Raw genomic sequence first — 19,119 nt, 5'->3', positions numbered from 1 at the left:
GAGCAAATGTCTGCCAGAGTTGTCCTGTAGGTGGCGCTCAAGCTGAGGCAGCCCTCCCGGCCTTTCCTGCTTGGGCTGTTTGTTGACTTTCATTCACCGCCTGCGGCTTGCTGCGTCCGACAGGTTGGTGCTTGCTTTTTACGGCTTTCCTCTCGTCGTCTCGTCTTTCGTCCGTCGCGGCCCAACTTTGCATGCTCGCCAGTTTATTATTTGCACGAGTTCATGGTCACGTTTGATTTTGTCATGAGCTGCAGCGCAACGAGGGAAATACTGGACACAATGTCCACCTTTTGGCCAAAGGCTGCTGGCTTCCAAAATGAGGCTTGCGCGTGGAATGACAACTTTTGATCAACGTGACTGTGCTCGGCTGATTTTTTTTTTTGAATATGACACAAGAATACTTGATGCAGAGCACATTGTTAAATTGCGCTTGTGCGGCGGCGAAGGTGCAAAGGTCTGTTTGCTCCCTAGCTAAAGATTTACGCCTCCTGCTTCCGTCAGCCAAGCTGAGTCACAAGTTACAATTTAAAAAAAATAAAAATAGCTGAGAGACAAGTTGGGGTGAAAAAAAAGTGTCACTTGACATCATTGCTGCCTGTGTCAAAGTCTAAAAGTCATCAACGCATCACACGGCGTGAGCCAGTCGTGATTGAGCTCGCAAACTTTTCATGAATCTCAACAGGAAGGACGAGACGAGTTGTCGCCTCACCTTCAACTCAAATCGTGGCCAATTAAATTTTATTCATGTTCATTTATTTTTAACCTGAATGCGATGGGATTTGATGCAATTTTATTTCCTTTTAATTGCAGTTATTTCGTCTCAATTGTATTTATTTCAGTGTCATTTTACCGTTTTACTCATTTAAAAATATTAATTGTATATTCATTATTTTGCATTAATTTATTTTGCCTTCATATTATTTTTCTTCTTTTTAATGACTACAAATTTGGAATTTGTTGCAGTTTTCAGAAAATTTGTACTTGGAAAAAAAATGCCATCATGTTTTTTTTTTTGTTTGTTTGTTTTAAACAGCAAATTTCCGGTTTATTCCCACACTTAATATCACCCAGCATGGAAAAATTGCACATATTTTCGCCCTCATTGGAACACTATATCATGACTGATTGACAACAATATAAAGTTGTTGGATTTTATGATCGCACACCAATTGTGAAACTTTTTAAAGATTCCGGTTAAGTTGCAGTTGCTGAAAATGTTTCGAAGGAAAATAATGAGAATGAAGATATCCTCACCGGTGATTTGTGTCATGTTCCTCGTGACCTTTGAGTGGGAGGGGTTACACTTGATCTCACACAACGTGTGTTTCAGTTTTTGTGTGAATTGCGTAATGCTGCAGCGATGCCACAAATAGATAAATGTCACACTGACCTTCAGCGCACTTGTGTGGTGTAATCCACGTTATTAGACCGATTTGGTTTCTGACATTTTCACGATCCTCACACTAACGTCCTGACGTAACGTGATGTGTGAGTGTGTGGAGGGTTGAGAGGGTTAATAAGAGAGGCAGGTGGAGGCGTGGCTACATGACTTTGATTATGAGTGTGTGTGATTATTATAAGTGTGCGTGCTGAGTGGAAACAAGCAGTTAAGACAGAGGCGACATTTAAAAGATATCCAAAATATTTCAGATATATTTATTTAAATAAACAACGAGTAAAGCAACAAGAGGTGCCTGCTGGTGTCAAAATGGGTGAGTGAAGCCTATTTTATTTTATCATCAAATGGACCTTGTTATGAGCCCCATGTTAACTGCAGTATTCTTTTTATTTATTTATTTTAATTAAATTCACTTGTGCCTTGAGATCAAAATGCTCAAACACTGGTGTATCTCAAATCATCTTTACCCATTGAAATGAATGGAAATGCCATTCATCCGTTCCACCGTCCCCTCAAAAAGAAACGTTTCAGCAATGTGATTTTCGTTGCGTGACCACCGGGTAGCAGTATAATACGGTTCTATGTGTTCACATGATCACATTTCTCGTTGGCTCATTAAGTTGCAATCAGTCTTTTTTTTTTTTTTTTTTGCAGATGATAAACATGCGAGTATTGGGATATAGTGGTCTACATGTATTGCTCCACCGTTTGTGTTTCAACACCTGCTGCTTAAAGGATTGTAAAACCCCGATTACCAATGCTAAATGCCAGCATGTCAATGGCTAGCAAAGCGCTAGCTAGCTAGCGGGTCTTTTAGATGTTTCGTAAGCTTGAATGTACCGTGCCGTGACTCAAAATGTTTCTTCAAATTTGATGTAAGGATTTTTTTGAAGCTAGATAACACTTCGTCGACAGTAGAGTGTACAAAGCAACCTTAATATTTTCATCTTTCGCTGACACAAACTTCGCATGAAAAGCCGAAAGTCTTCACACACGTGAGACGTCAATGTGCTGAAAAGGTGACTTGTTGCTTGAGTGACGTCACTCCCCCAGTCGATAGGACCGAAATGACATCCCACCACGTTTCCAATCGTTTCACTTCATTACTTTAATGCTCCATCATGTAAAGTTGTTTGTCGAATGTTTTAGCTCTTTTATTTTAATGTTTACTATTTTGTTTTGTTGACCGTGGCTGACTTTGGTGCGGTGATCAATGACATGCCGAGCGGCCATTGTTTGCGATTGTCTTCCCGAAGCAACCGACTTTTTTTTTTCTCCTGCTATATGTCTCTGAATGAGGACGCCAGTCAGATACCTACATTTGACGTATTGATATGTTATACGATCGGTCACTCCCTATAGCAGCCAATCTTGAGTGACATGTTGCATTACCGCTCAGAACATGACCCGTTATTGGTCCCACCACTTCTCTTATCTGCTCCATTGTGCTCTACTCCGAGCGTCGCCTCATCAAACTTGTGGACAGTCTGCTTCACGGATATACAAAGAGAATGTGTGTGTGTGTGTGTGTGTGTGTGTGTGTGTGTGTGTGTGTGTGTGTGTGTGTGTGTGTGTGTGTGTGTGTGTGTGTGCCGTGATGCGTGCAGCGGTGCGGCACAGCTGGGTCACGTGGAGGTCGCGGGGGAACAGAGACGAAACGGAGGAAAAAAGATGGAGGAGGCTGAGTTCACTCACCTACTCCTCTACTTTTTGTGTCATCCTAATGGGTCGAGGCGCCGGTTCCAAGCGCGGCTGAGTGTGAAAACCTTTCGAATGATCATCCTGGCCTTATCGGTCGATTCTCATCCTCGCATGAAGACCTCATCAATTCGTCGATTCTGTACAACTGCTCATCCTCATGATAGAAAATACAATTCCAGTCTTATTTCACTCTTAAAGAAGCCTTGACCCAATTTTCCGACGATGCGAACCATTCTGACCATTTTGTCTGCAAACGCTTCAGCAAATAGGAAACGTTGAACAATTTTGCAAAAAAAGACTTTACGCCATTTAATGCCACGCCCATCTCACGTTTCTTGTCAAAATAAACAGAAAACAAATAACAACAAACGTGTGTCCTAGCTTTGACTTCAGAAAAACGTCAGGTTAGCTTGACGCGCACAAACAACGCAAAACAGCATTGACATGCTAACGTTAGCACTGGTAGTTGCGGTTTCAGAAGCAATGGATATTTGACGTCTTCACATTGAATCATTTTCAGCAAAAATGTGGCGACTTCCTGTTTTTGCTTTTCCTCTTTCGACACTGTCTCAAACTAGTGTGAGTGAAATTGCACCCAGAATAAACGGCAGGTGGCACTAGATTGACTTCTAAAACTGAACGCCCCCCACAAAAAATATAAATAAAAAAAAAAAACATATATATATATATATATATATATATATATATGTGAACCTGCACTGAAGTGGGCATTACAGTACTGCAATCTGAAGGTGGTTAACCTTTCCCCTCGAATGAATGACGTGACGTTGAACTCACTGACCTCGCAATTGGGGTGAGTCCATTTTGGTGAGCAGCACGCCGGAGTTCTACAGTCGATGCTGATAAGACATCTTCCCACCAACAGATAATGTGTCTCATTGCCTCGATGACTTCCAAAGCTCAGCGTTTGGAACCACTGACCTCATTGCGATAGCAAATATCCACGCAGCATTTGGAGCATTCAGCAAATGACAGGTCCAGCCCCAAACAGATGTCTTCTGTGCAAAAAGAATTTTTTTTTTCTTGTGCTGTTGAGAATTTTGCCACATAGAGTGATTACATCATAAATGTATTCCCCTAAAATTATTTTTCCCCTTATGATATTCTCTTATTTTTTTTTATATTTGGACTGTTTGCTTCCAAATCGACTGCACATTGTCATCATGACATGACAATTGTGAATCTTCAATAATTATCTCTGAATAGTATGAATTTTATTTTAATTTCAATTAATTACGACTTTATTCAAAAAAAAATTGCTATCTTGTCGGAGTAAAATTTGAGATTGTGTCTCCCTCCTAATATTTTGTCAACTCTGATGAGTGTTTTTTTTTCTTCACCCCCAGAGATGTAAACTTTAGCACTTGAGTGGCAAGTAGCAGTGGAGCCTCCCCCTCCCTCCCCCCTTCCTTTGAGCATAAACATCATGTAAATGCGTTTGGCGTTAAATGTCAAGCCCCCCCAGGCTACTTCCATTCTACTCCAACGTGCCGCTGTCGGAGCAGGATATCGATCGGGAACGTCCGTCTTACATTCACGACCGCCTGGGGGTGGCTCCATCACTGCTCCGCAACCTATGACCCGTGGGCCAGATCCGGCCCGTTGGAGTATTGAAACAACCCAAATAACATTCCAACCACAAACTGCTCAGAATGCATCACAATAATTCTGTCCTCTTTGACGTTGATTGGCCCCCCTCTTCAGTCACACAGACACATTTCTATTCTCCGTTGTCTTAACTGGATGAAGAAAGGTCGAATGCCAATCAAATGAATCACGCTTGACCGTCATATGACTCGAAAATGGCCCTCGCTAAGGAAAAAAAGCTCGATCTAAATGTGTCTGAGTATCTCCAGCTTGTCTTTCTGCAGTCCATGAATGGGGGACGCGTCCTGTATTTCTGTCATGGCACGCTCATGAATGCTAATTCTGATTTGGCATTTGACGAAATGAGCATGCTCAGCGTGTCCTTTTCCAGCCATGACACACAAATTGAATACAGAAATGCAATTCGGTTAGCGTGACTGACGCTTCAGACAATCTTGCGTACGCATGCCGAGGCCGCTGTTACATTTCTTGTTGTAGAGATAACGATATGTACCCTAGGGGAGGAAATTAAGACCATATTGTCTTCGGTAATAAGTCTTCGGCCGAGAACAAAAGCAAATAAAACGTTATTTCGTTCGAAGGTGCGGCTGAGGGAGTTTTTACTCACACACACTTCAGGCAGCGCAAGCTAACATCCATCGCGCTTCCGTTGCAGACGAACGTTCAGCTGTTAGAAAACGACAGTCTCTTGTTTCCTTTCAAACTCGGCTTGTCGCAATCGTGAGTGACGTCTCTGATCTGGGCTTATCGTTATGATCGCGTGGCTTGCGTACCGCTGCGGCTGTTGTCAAAGCACTTCCTGCGGTCAATAAAGGGGGAGTCGAGTGAGTCAAGGTCGCAACCGATGAATTTTCCGTGTCGGCCCGTCTGAGACTGTTGACGATTTTTCTCAGTTTTTTTTTTTGTACGTGTGCAGCTCGCATCAGACGCTACTCGGAGGCCATGACGATGCCCGACTCTTTCATCCAGCGCCAGCAGCTGGACGCCAGCATGGCCGACACCTTCCTGGAGCACCTGTGTCTTCTGGACATCGACCAGGAGCCCATCACGGCCCGCAACACCAGCATCGTGTGCACCATCGGTCAGCAACACACCTGCTCGCTGTCAATAAAAGGCTATCTCGTCGCCCGTCGCCGTGTGTTCGCTGGCGAGTGAGCAGCAGCTTGTCAGACACGCTCGCGCGCTGCTCACGTTGGAGTCGGCCAACTGTCACTCTGACTTGTTGACAGATTGGCCCTGCTTCGTCCAAGAACAGTGACATCACACTGAATCATGTCATGTATCCCGCAGGGACTTTTTCACGATTCTTCTCTCGTCATGCATTGCAGTACATATATTGTGTATAACAAGGCAGCGATATATTGTGAAAAGAGCGATGTAAATAGAAATGTACTTCCTTCCTTGAAGGTCCTGCTTCCCGATCCATTGCCAAACTCCAGGAGATGGTCAAAGCCGGGATGAATATCGCACGTTTGAATTTTTCTCACGGTTCCCACGAGGTGCGTGTCCACTCAGCATTCGCCCACAATTGTTTTTCGCGCTCTCACAACGCTCTCGATGTGTACCGATTGTCTGCCAGTACCACAGCGAAACCATCAAGAACATCCGTGAGGCGGTGGAGACGGTCACATCTGACCCGCTGTACTATCGGCCTGTGGCCATCGCCTTGGATACCAAAGGACCGGAGATACGCACTGGATTAGTGAACGGGGTAAAACGCACAACGCAGATCATTTTTTGCGGCTTATTTTTCTTGTAATAACATGGCTGTGGCATGCTTGGGGTGGAAATACCCCAAGGATCAAAGAATATGAACACTTGATCATATTTCAGGTTGAAATTAATCAGCTATTAGCTGCTGCGCCAATGGCCTGTATGAATTTTGTTACCATGGCAACTCGTGGTCAAGCTAGGTTATACTCGACTTAATTAATTTTAACTAAGCGATAATGATATGAACTCCAAAGTGGGTGTAAGCCCCCATCAAGACATTTTTAAAACCATTCAGAAATTGACTTGCTGATGGGTTTTGGATGGTTGTCCTGCTGCCGAAGCGAAAAGCACTCCCGCTTGAGGTCACCAACTGATGGCTGAACATTCTTCCTCAAGATTTTATGATAAAATGCATAATTTTTGTTTCTATCAGTCATGGCAAAAGCGGTCCAGGTCCTGAAGATGCACCTAGCCCCAGGCCATTACGCTATACACCACCATTTTGACTGTTGATGACATTTTTTCCCCTGAAATGCTGTGTTACGTTTAAACCAGATGTAATGAGACACACAGCCAATTTTCTATGTATTTTAATGAATTTTCCCCCATGGAGGCAGCACTTCATTACAAAGGTGCCCAATTAAGGGGCTGTGGATCTTCACCCAGCCGGGCTGATCATATCATGGGCGATTACGCTTGGCTATTACGTCAATGAGCGCCTTTGATCCTTAAGGGTGAGGTGGAAGGGCAGTTTAAAAAGTCCATTTTTATACATCCTCTTAGTTATTATCTTTCTGCGCATTTAATCGTGGTAACAACAGGTGGTGTTGTCGTGTGCTATTTTGGGAAATGTTATCATGTTCTCTTGTGTTCACGTTGCACCTTGTCTACTTGGCGTGCTAAATTACTGCAAGCTGTCGGAAACCTTTTCATGTCTTGATTGGATTACTGGATGCTCTGCATGATGCACGCGGCGCACACATCGTAGTTATGTCGCCATGGAGAAAGTATACAAGTAGGAACACACTTGGGATTTGGGCCGCCAACAACACTTCCTGCCATCTGACTGCACCTTTAAATGGAGCAGATGGCTGACTGTAATCATGAGTCATCATTTGAGCAACATATGGACAAAGTTGAATAAACACACAAAATGCATCAAAGGACGATTTAAAATGTTTATTTGTTAAAGGCAACCCCCCCGATTTGGTCATTTAAATTTCTCTCAGCCAATCAGCCAAGCAATATGAGAATGTGTGTGTGTGCTCGACAACACGTGTTTGTTTGTGAAGAAAGTGGAGGAGGAGGTGAAGCTGGAAAAGGGCAGCTATGTTCGCGTGGTCACGGCACAAGCCGACAAAGACTCCACAGATGGCAAGAACATCTGGGTGGACTATCCCGATCTACCGCGGGTCCTCAAGAGCGGGGACAAGATCTACATCGACGACGGCCTCATTGGACTTAAAGTTCAGGAAACTGGTACGAAATGACTGTCACCCCTGCCTGATGTGCTGGGCAGTTACACTCCAGTCCAGTAGGTGGTGGCAAAATATATTTTCAAATGGGACGTGACTGATGGGTCAGATGGGTCATTTTTATTCTTTACTCTTTTTTTACCCAATGCAAAACTCTCATTTATTGTGCAATAAGCTAATTGTAACATGTATTTGTTACATAATTTGATGCATTTTTATATTTTAGAAAACATTTATGTCTGAATTGGGGGCCGGGGGAGGGTCCTGGAACGGATTAGGGCATTTACATGAAAAACGCGTCTCTACTGACAACATTTTCTAGTTTAGAAATTTCTTCCAGAACCAATTAATTTCTTATGTAGAGGTACCACAGTAACTGAAAGCAAATAAAACATAATCAATTTAAAACTCATATTTTATGAGAAGAAATGTGGTCATTCATAAATAATGACTATATTGCACGTGATGTGATATAATTGAAAATAACAGTACATCTAAAACTCGTTTTCTCATTGTAATACATTTGCTAATGAATTCCTAACAAATAAGGTACTGTCAATATGATGCATGATATGTTGTAACGAATAAGCACAAATAAATCCAACAATGTGAAGGCAAATTTCGCTTTCAAATATATTTGATCATCAATCATCGATAGACAGATGTGAGATCAGATTTCACTGATGTAGCCGACGTATGGGGCGGCTGGGCAGGTCCGGACTGGGTGGACACGGTGGTGGAGGCTGACGGCGTGCTCTGCAGCCGCAAAGGCGTCAACCTGCCCGGCTGCGACCTGATCGGCATGCCTGCGGTCAGCGAGCGGGATGAGGCCGACCTGAGGTTCGGCGTGGCCCAGGGCGTGGACATCGTATTCGCCAGCTTCATCCGCTCCGCGCAGGACGTCCGCGACGTGAGGCGAGCTCTGGGCCCGCACGGGAAGAACATCAAGGTGATCAGCAAGGTGGAAAGTCGCCAAGGAGTCCAGAAGTGAGTCCACCCTTACGTCATTAATGTGAAATCTCTGCCCAAATGGAGCTTTGTCTCAATTAATAGCCGGGTGTAAAAATAAAAGCAGCGATGGAACAGCCGGCCAACACGGCTTTTGATGTTTACGAGTACAGTGCAAACTGGCAGCCGTTCAACTTGATGAAACATTTTGTTCATCATAGTCATCTATGGAGACTGAGCTACAGACAGTCGGAAGTGATATCTGGAAGTTCGGGCGATGGAATGTTGTGCCCCACCTTGGCCCTATCTCTGGCTTTGCAGAGGAGGAACGTTTAACGAGAGTCACTGGGTTAAATATTCTTTGCCTCACCGAGCATGTTATATCACTAAAATGGACCAGAGAGATGAAACAACTTTACTTGTCATTATTTATCCAACTCATCCAAAAATAGAGATACATATTTCAAAATATTTATCTTTTACGATCTGTATTTTTATATATGTATTTTTTGTCTTCAATGCCAGTAGTGTGGTGTCGACCATGCATTGCATTTCATATGCAAAATCCATTTTTATTTAAACAAATTGATGGGGTAGAAAAAGATAACTCCGTTTAGAAAATATTGCATAGTTGCAAACCGATGGCTGTCTTCAGCTCCTTGTTAGAGGAGACCAAGCTGTGCAAAAAGTACAGAAACGTTGAATGGCTTGCATTTAGAATGAGATGAACAAATGAAGTTCACCTGTAAAGGTTATAGTGCACTTTAGCAATACATCCATCCATCCATCCATCCATCCATCCATTTTCTGATCCGCTTTATCCTCACAAGGGTCGCGGGGGGTGCTCGAGCCTATCACACCCTGAACTGGTTGCCAGCCAATCGCAGGGCACACAGAGACAAACAACCATCCGTGCTCACACTCACTCCTCGGGACAATTTGGAGTGTCCAATCAGCCTGCCGTGCATGTTTTTGGAATGTGGGAGGAAAGCGGAGTACCCAGAGAAAACCCACGCAGGCCCGAGGAGAACATGCAAACTCCACACGGGAAGGCCGGAGCTGGAATCGAAGCCGGTACCTCAGCACTGTGAGGTCGACACGCTAACCGGACGTCCACCGGACTGCCCTTTAGAAATAGAACCTAGTCTTATTATTATAAGTTTGGAAGCAGAGTGTGGGGTCTCTGAGGCTCGGGAGACGCAAGTCTGGGCTTCCCTGCTTAAAGCTGCTCATCCTTGACTTGACCTTGGATAAGCGGAAGAGAATGGAGATTTGAAGATTTTACCCGACAGTCCAATATCCCCCAATTTTTGTGACTAATGGACAGAAAAGTTGCGAAATGTGCAGCAGTTCCCATGGTGTGGAGAAAAAGAGCCAGAAGCCAGCTTGCGGTTGAGGAAATGATGAGCAGCATTTGGAAAGGGATTAATTCCTGGAGCGTCGGCCAGTAGCTGGGGAGGAGGGGTGGGGGGCGAGTTCATAATGCGGCGCTGACAGGGGCGTTGATGGCCGCCTGCCAGCTGTCATCGAGGTGTCAGCTGGCACTTTGACTCTCCGCTCGCAGTCTGCCCGCGTGACGTACGGCCACCACTTAATGTATCGTGACACAATTTACGATTCCGAGCCGACGTTCCACCATTACTTATCTGCCGCCGACTTTGCCGGCGGCCGTTCATGATGATCGATTTCTCCTGAGCGCCTCATGAATATTTGACTCGGTGCAATTACGGTGGGATATTTGTCATAACTGTCTCATCTGCGGCACGCTCATTTTGGATGCGTGCCCTGTGAGTCAGAGAGGACGTTGTGGCGAAATATTCGATTTTTGCTGAGATCCCAAACATCCCAATTCTCTCCCTCTCTCCCCCTCCTCATTCATTTGTGTATCAGCATTGAGGAAATCTTGGCGGAAAGCGATGGCGTGATGGTCGCCAGGGGAGACCTGGGCATCGAGATCCCCGCCGAGAAAGTCTTCATCGCCCAGAAGATGATGATTGGTCGCTGCAACGCATCCGGCAAGCCTGTCATCTGCGCCACGCAGGTCAGATTTTGCAATAATTTTGTTACCCTGTTAACACTCACCCAAACAATAATTGACCAAACTATTAAATATTGATTTGACTAATTTCCAAACTGGTAATCCATCAATGTGTTGTGTACAAGTAATAATATGTAAAAATTTATTTAATTTCACTGTCGTAACGGCCCTCCGAGGGACGACCTAACCCCAACTTGGCCCGTGCCAAAAATGTGTTTGACACCTCTGATATAGAGAGTGACGTCTTTGCTGACTGAAAAAAAATCGCAAACAGGAAATTTACAAGGCTAGAACGGATTAATGGCATTTCCATTCATCTCTATGAGGGGAAGATGATTTAAGATATGAATGTTTTAATGGTCACCGAACAAATAAAACTCATATCAAGGCACCACTGTACTACATTCAGTAGTCACCGATTCTCACCGATTATTTCACTTTGTTCAAAATATGCCAATGTCATTCAAATGACTCGCTTGCTGTGTGGCTCAAGAAAATTGGGTGCCACAATCTATAGAATGACAGGCGCATCGCTTTTTTTTTTTTTTTTTAATCAGGCGCCTCCAAACATGCATGTTATTCATTCGTTAGCACGATATTTTGACTCAATTAATTTGACTAAACGCAAGCTATTCCCTGGTTAGGAGTGGAAGAGTGAATATGCGTTTGACCTGTAAAAAAAGACTTGCACGCAAACGGGTGAATGCAACCCTTACTTTACACAATGTGACTTGAACTGGGAACTTAAAATCGAAGGTTTGTGTGATTTTTCGTGGCTCGTTAAAGCTCTTGCGATTGTACATTTGTGTGCCCTGAAGTCATCCATGACTAAGTTGTGGCTCCGATGAAAACAAGTTTGACGTGTGGGAAAAAATAAATAAATAAATAAACGTGTGTGTGTGTGTGTGTGTGTGTGTGTGTGTGTGTGTGTGTGTGTGTGTGTGTGCGCGTGTGCGCGCGTGTGCGTGCGCGCAGATGCTGGAGAGCATGATGGTCCACCCGCGGCCCACGCGAGCAGAGGGCAGTGACGTGGCCAACGCCGTGCTGGACGGAGCCGACTGCGTGATGCTATCCGGCGAGACCGCCAAGGGCCTGTTTCCCGTGAAGGCAGTCGCCATGATGCACTCGGTGCGCGCGTGTGTGTGTTCGTGTGTGTGTGCGTGTTGCTCATAGAACCCTCCCCTGCTGACTGTCTCATCCCGTGCTGTCAGATTTGCAGGGAGGCGGAGGCGGCCATTTTCCACCAGCAGCTATTTGAGGAGCTGCGCCGCCTGACCCCGCTGTCCTCGGACCCCACAGAGGTTACTGCCATCGGGGCAGTTGAGTCGTCCTTTAAGTGCTGCGCTGGCGCCATTATCGTCCTCACCTCTAGTGGCAGGTGGGCACTCTAACCTTATCCGTACAAACCCTCAATTGACAAAAAACAAAAACAAAAAAAACCCAAAACATTTTTTGTGATACAGTGGTTCCTTCAGATACAAGTGAATTAATAACGTTAGCAAATGTTCTTCACAAAAGTTTCTGTCAAAACAAACATAAAAAAAATATACATATACAGTGTGTATTTAAAACGGCTACATCGTCTCCTCTTTCTTAATGCTCACATACAATGGGAAACACCACCAGCAAATTCGCTAATGATTAGCATATCTGCGGCAGGCTTGTTCACCTTAAAGCAATGGATATCCGAACACAAATAATGCAGCAACACTTGTAGACAAACAATAAAACAAGACATATGCTTTTTATCCTCTGTGAAGAGCGGCTAATATTATTACAAGATATCTGCGCAACTGTCTTATACTGCCCCTAGGTGGCCGAGGTTTGCACATCACAATTTCTTTCTTTGTGTTTGTTTGTTTGTTTTCTATGAAATTATTTCATTACTGTATATTTTTAAGGTATATTTTTCAGTGCAGACTTTTCTCATTTCTCAGCACATTAAGCATCTTTTGACATCATGGTAATACTTTTCGTTTTCACAAAATAATCACCCAAAAAAAGTTTCTAGCAAGCTTTTTGGGTTTCATTGATTTGCAGCCTGACACTGTTTTAACTACAACTCACAGTCATTCTATTGAATACTTCCTGAAAATTATGGACTTCATTTATTTTGAGTTTTTCTTATAGCAGACAGGCTTTCAGAAACAAACAACCGAATGTTAGTCATATCTCCCTAAGGAAATCAGCAGACGGAACAAATGCGTTTTTCTGTTTTCAGACCCCACAGGAATGATTACATTTCGCCTTCTGTTTTGTGCGTGCAAACAGATTCCCTGGAATGACCTCCGCTCGCCGATATAATAAACGGGACATGTTTGAGCTTTCAGTCATGCATATTTATCATTTGTGTTTTCCATGTGTGTATATACAGGGCGGCACACCTCCTTTCCAGGTATCGGCCCCGCTGTCCAATCATTGCCGTCACCAGGAGCCCGCAGGTACACAACGAGCCAACTGCCTTGAAATTGAGTGAGCAGTGACTGACGCCTTTGTTAGCGTCGCACCCACAGAAACGTGAAATCACTCGTTTCAAACTCACCCCGCGTTAACAAGAGAAGAGCTGAGTATCATAAATTGCATCATAGACAACATGTATCTTTTCATTGTTGTTGTTTTTTTTCTTTTTTAATTATAAGTTTAATTTGGGTGCCTATGTTATCTCAGGACTCCACCGATAGTCTTTATTTGACTTACTTGTCCGTCATTTTTGCTAGATCTAAAATAGTTTGAAATGTGGGCCATGACTGGATTAGAAATGCGCAGACTTGTGAGTCATCTAACGGTGGGGTGGGGGGGGGGGCGGGGAGGTCAAAAATCCCGCAGGTTCAAAGTCCCAAGATGTTGATTCCATCGCTATTTTTTAACTACCTTGAAATGCAACCCCCGAAAATGACTATCGTACAGGCGGTATAGTGGTCCTCCCTGTGTGGAGTTTGCATGTTCCCCCCAGGCCTACGTGGGTTTTCTCCAGGTACTCCGGTTTCCTCCCACATTCCAAAAACATGCATGGCAGGCTGATGGAACATTTTTTCATGCCTAGATGAGGCCCAAAATTTCACAAACAAAATTACAGCGTGCTGGCTAATAAGTGAATCTTTGTTGTTGTCCAGGTGGCGCGTCAGTCGCAGTTGCTGCGAGGAGTCTTCCCCGTCCTCTTTCACCCTCTACCAGCACCCGTCTGGGCCGACGATGTCGACAACCGTGTCAACTTTGGAATAGAAATAGGTGAGGATTTTTTTTTCTTTAGCCACTAACTTGGTAATGTTGGTACAAATTTGAGATCCAGCCCCACTCAGGGAATGTGACGCCGTCGCAAAACCGTGGACCCGCGTCAACGTTTCTGGCCGTGCCTTGATGCTGGGTTATTTCTTCTGTGGAACAGGCAAGGCGAGAGGATTCTTCAAAGAGGGCGACATGGTGATCATTGTGACCGGCTGGATCCCGGGGTCGGGTCACACGAACATCATGAGGGCCGTCAACGTCACGTAGCCATCAGCGGCCGTCTCCGGCAAACACTTACGGTTACACTTCGCAACAGTGGCATGTGTTCAGCTAGCTGACATTTCCACTCAGGCACGATGTGTGTCTGTTTTCAAAGCAATGACTCCGATTTAGCCAATAAAACTTGAAGCAATCGTAACCTCTCGTCTCTCCTCTTGTGCTCGGGATGGGAAGGGAGCTCCTCTCGTTTTGGCCGCCCACTCTCATATTCTTTGCCTCTCTTTGACGTGTGAGTGATTAAAAAAAAAAGGTAACCGCCGCCTTATACGATTATGGACTCTGTCCTTTGATTACGGTCACAGTCTTCCTATGCGCCGGAGCAGTTCTTTTGTTTTATTTTTATGAGAGCAGATCGGAGAGATGACTCGTGGTCTTGTGTTCGCTGAGATGACCCAGATGCCCGCAACTGCACACTGCTCCGTCATAAAGTCATTACGCGATTCTTTATGGTGCTTTATTTTGTTTCGCTCCACCCTAGGCTGGCCTCTCAGACATTCGGATGGCTGGCAGTCGGTGGAAAATGAGCAGATTGCGAATCCATCAGAGAATTTTTAAATCACAGAAAGAGTTGACCGTTCATCCCCTTAGTGCAGTTGTCCCTCACTTTACTGCGGTTCAGTTTTTGCGGCTTCACCGCATTGCATCGTTTTTTTGTTTGTTTGTTTTTTTACTTTTCTGCCCTGCTGTGGGAGTGATCACAGCTGATGTCAATCATGGCCGATGAAAGAGGAGTTTTCTTGAAATGTGGCTGCCACCCATGTGCTGACAATCTCAACATGCACCGTTAAGTGGGCACGTAGAGAACAAATGTGTCCCCATGGCAATCAGGATTTGTGCCCCACAGCAGATGCGCTGTGTTAAAAAAATAAAGCCCTGTCTCTTTTCCAGCCAGTAGTGTTCTAATAATCACGTAAGCAACCTGCTGCCCCTAGTGGTAATGTTTCATATGTCTTATAGTAAAGAAAAAGTGCTGCACATGAAAGATGATTTTAAACCAGCTTGATTCTGTTTGACTGTATTGCAGGTTTTAAATGTTGCACGTTTTTTAATTTTTTTTTTATTTTAGCATTTAATTCTGAGATTCTACACTTTGAGAATCGCTGGTTCATGAAATGAAAGCTCTCCTTCCCTAAGAGACGCCTGGCCCTCCCCGTCTGCAGTTAAGTAATATGCGGGGCTAGGTTGTCACGTTTGTCTCCCCCTTGGATGGGCGCGCGTGGATGACGCACAAGCGGCCAGCGGGCGCGTGCGTCTGGAGGATGTCGGGGAGGGTTTCGGACGTCATGACGACAGGTCCATTCAATCCACTCGTTCAGCAAAGACGACAGGAAGGCGTGCGGATGTGTTTAGGGATTGAATCTCATCAGCGCGCGAGGCTGCGACCTCGTGGGGAGAAGTGAAATCCACACGTGACGTCACACGCTCGGATGTCTTCCGAAGGACGGAAGGCGAGGCGACACTTGGACTACTCAACAAGTTGTTGATTTTTTTTTTTTCTCGAAGCGAAGCGGAAGAGGACGCCGTCATCATCCTCGTTCTCATTAGCGCGCGTCCTTGTGGACGCGATGTCACGGAAGGTCCTCGCGAGGTGACCGTGTTCAGAGCAGCAGCCATCCAGTCGTTGTTTTTTTGGGAGGGGGGGTTCGGGGGCGTGAGCGAGGCTTCGGTGGCGTCTTCCCTCCTCCATCACCCTTCTCGTTTTTTCTTTTCTTTTTTCCCCTTTTTACCCCACCCGTGAACGTCGTCACCGCGCCTTCCGTGGCGACTCAACTCGGGCTGGCGTGCCTCCGATTGGGAGCCTAATTTAGTGCGCCCCTCACTGCCCACCGACGACACCCCCCCCCCCCCTCTTGAAAGCGAACCCAACGCCCTTGCTCGCCTGTATGTCCACCCGATCATCCTTCGTCGTGCGCGGGGGGGGAAAGGGATGACATTGCGTGAGCGTCGGTGAGATCCGGCGTTGTTTCCACTGCCGGCTCGGGAGACCGGCGATCCGTTGCCGATGTGACCGGCGTCGGCGCGATGAGGGCGGCTGTGGAGAGGCGAGAGAGGGCCTCTGGCGGAGCTGTCAAGGACGAGGAAGGAGAGTAAAAACATCTTTGAGGACCAACGTCACGCGCTGCCACCAAATGGAGATTGATTCTGCGCCCCAAAGGCACAATGACTTTTTGAATATTTTGGATTTATTTTACTCATCTGTTAGGGGGGAAATTCAAGTCACACTCTGCCGTATATTTGCTTTGAATCAACACTACTGGAGAACCATTTGACGCACGTGCGGACATGCAAGGAGAGATGTCAGCGTCTAAGTCGCGCACCTCTTGAACTGGGGGGGATTGGGGTCGGTGCCTTGCTCAAGGGCACTTCAACATCTCTCAAACAACTGTTGCCATACTTAAACTGTGAGCCAAAACCCGACAGATGACCTGCAGCTCAAAATACTGTTGATATATATATTTCCCCCCCCCCAGTAATTTTGATCCTCCTCACGGATGGATGGGGTGGTGGGGGGTGCGGGGACGCCCAGTAGCGCAGGAGGCTCCGGGGGGGACAGCCTCCCCCGACGTAACGGAGCCGAGTCGAAGAGACGCAGCAAGGGCAGCCTCCCCTCGCCGGGCTACAGGCTGTCCCAGGTGTCCCTAGAGGGCGAGAAGGCTTCTTTCGGGGGCGACCCTGCCGCCCCCTCGGGAGGACGCGGCCGCCGCCTCTCCATCATGAGCTCGGGCCACCCCTTCCGCACCGCCGGCACGCCGACCACCCCGGTGCCTCTCGCTCACCCTCCGCCCCGCTCGGTGGGATTCGCCCCCTCCCGTCCCGCCCTGGCTTCCACCTCCTCGTCGGCGGGCACGGGGGTGATGGTGGTGGCCACCGGACCGGAGACCACCACCACAACCGCGTGCAACACCACAGCGGCAGGGACACCCGAGACGATGGGACCGTCGGCGCTGGGCGGGTTCGGCCTGGGGCTGGACGGAGAGGACTACAGCCAGTCCAACCAGAGCACCTTCATCCAGAGGCAGTTCGGAGCCATGCTGCAGCCCGGCGTCAACAAGTTTAGCCTGCGCATGTTCGGATCCCACAAGGCCGTGGCTCTGGAACAGGAACGACTTAAGTCGGCCGGCGCCTGGATCATACACCCCTACAGCGACTTCAGGTAAGACAAACACGCACGTACACAGAGTACAATTAGTCAACTCGATTTTTCAGTGGGCTTTACTTTACTCGAGTATGTTTTTTTTTTTTAAATTATTACAATTGAACACAGATCTGTCCAGTGTCTTCTACTCAACCTTCAGTTTTTAAGCAAGACCCAGGTCAATATAAAACGAAAACATTGTTGGTGATTCGGTGGACAGCACTGCACAAGTGTGCATGCAATAACTGGACTTGGTTGCCACAAATATCGCACAAATGTCCCTACCCCACCCCAAAAAAAAATTAAAATAAAAAGAGCACGCTGTGTTCAAAATGCAGATATTTAACTGTAAACAAGATAACTTTATTGTAGTTGCAGTCAACGTCAAGTCATGCATCCGTCATACGTTTTTGCCAAGCAGCTTGTACCTAAAAAAAAAAAGAAAAAGTCGGGCTCGATTCGAATTCGTCTGATTCGAGTCTGACTCAACTTAATTCACGTAACTTGAGTGACCAATTTCTGGATGCGTTTTTGCCAAGCAGCTTGTACCTAAAAAAAAAAAGAAAAAGTTGGACTCGATTCGAATTCGTTTCATTCGAGTCTGACTCGACTTAATTCACGTGACTTGAGTGACCAATTTCTGGAGAGAGGGAGACAACAAGGGTTGAAATCTTGGAGATGTATAAGGTACATATTAAAAAGAAACAAGAAAATCAAACAGTGACAGGAGTAACATAATCAAGCACAATCCAGGGAGCCTTGATGATGATGGCAACTGATCTCGAGAAGCAAATTATTCGCCCCACTCATGGCCTTATCGAAGAGAATTTATTTGATGTTATCGGCGCCAAGGATGATTTCATGCAAATCCGTTGTGGCAACTTCCGGCCTTTGGAAATTCTTGATCCAATTTTTATTTGGCTTTCAGTATGCATTTTGTTCTGTTTGTTTGTTTGTTGTTGTTGTTTTTTTTTTTAAAGTGGCAACTTCCGGCCTTTGGAAATTCTTGATCCAATTTTTATTTGGCTTTAAGTACGCATTTTGTTTTGTTTGTTTGTTTGTTTGTTGTTTTTTTTTTAAATTTAACCCTTTCAGGGACAGCGGTTACTACAGTGGACATCTTCCCATGCTATAAGGTTCCAGGATGCACGAAAAGGTTAAGAGCACTTTTTTTGTTGTTTTTTTTTTAAATTTAACCCTTTCAGGGACAGCGGTTACTACAGTGGACATCTTCCCATGCTATCAGGTTCCAGGATGCATGAAAGGGTTAAGAGCACTTTGAATGTTCAGGCTGTGTCTAATGTAACAGTGACTTACAATATTTTGGATACTTTGGTGGTACTTGGATAGTCCAATATTTCTTGAGGTGCTACTCTGTGTAAAATATTTGAGAATCACCAGTCAATACTGTTCTTGGCTGGCGATCAGTCTTGGCTGTAGCCTACCTCTCACCCCAAATCAGCTGGAATTGGCCCCAGCTCAACAAGGATAAGTGGTCTAGGAAATGCATTGACAGGAGATCACGGCACACTTAAAAATCAAGAGTCGCTGGCGGCGGGGGAGGAGGCGAAGATTT

General features: G+C 45.6%; 2 protein-coding genes across 4 annotated transcripts in view; both read left to right on the top strand.

The window, feature by feature from the left end:
• The first annotated feature begins 37 nt into the window (after positions 1–37).
• On the top strand, positions 38–14,546 carry pklr (pyruvate kinase L/R). 3 transcript variants are annotated; one of them, XM_019881561.1, is made up of 12 exons: positions 38–123; positions 5,646–5,810; positions 6,137–6,228; positions 6,309–6,440; positions 7,735–7,921; positions 8,631–8,904; positions 10,756–10,906; positions 11,879–12,031; positions 12,115–12,281; positions 13,278–13,344; positions 14,017–14,131; positions 14,289–14,546. In XM_019881561.1, the coding sequence occupies exons 2-12, from the start codon at positions 5,672–5,674 to the stop codon at positions 14,393–14,395; spliced, it is 1,584 nt and encodes a 527-aa protein (XP_019737120.1). In that variant the 5' UTR covers positions 38–123; positions 5,646–5,671; the 3' UTR covers positions 14,396–14,546. The 3 variants fall into 3 exon arrangements, with proteins under 3 accessions (XP_019737120.1, XP_019737117.1, XP_019737119.1); XM_019881558.1 differs by lacking the exon at positions 38–123 and adding an exon at positions 1,579–1,712; XM_019881560.1 differs by lacking the exon at positions 38–123 and adding an exon at positions 4,941–4,961.
• A 1,011-nt stretch (positions 14,547–15,557) lies between these two features.
• LOC109522800 (potassium/sodium hyperpolarization-activated cyclic nucleotide-gated channel 2) overlaps positions 15,558–19,119 on the top strand; it is a 21,859-nt gene continuing 18,297 nt past the window's right edge. Inside the window, exon 1 of the mRNA XM_019881612.1 lies at positions 15,558–17,561. Coding sequence (XP_019737171.1) covers positions 16,900–17,561 — 662 coding nt within the window. The 5' untranslated portion in view covers positions 15,558–16,899. The remainder of the gene's footprint in view (positions 17,562–19,119) is intronic.

The sequence above is a fragment of the Hippocampus comes genome, unplaced genomic scaffold, assembly GCF_001891065.2.
Source record: "Hippocampus comes isolate QL1 unplaced genomic scaffold, H_comes_QL1_v1.1 scaffold227, whole genome shotgun sequence".
NCBI classification, from domain to species: Eukaryota; Metazoa; Chordata; class Actinopteri; order Syngnathiformes; family Syngnathidae; genus Hippocampus; species Hippocampus comes.
This window is presented reverse-complemented; position numbering and strand designations above follow the sequence as displayed.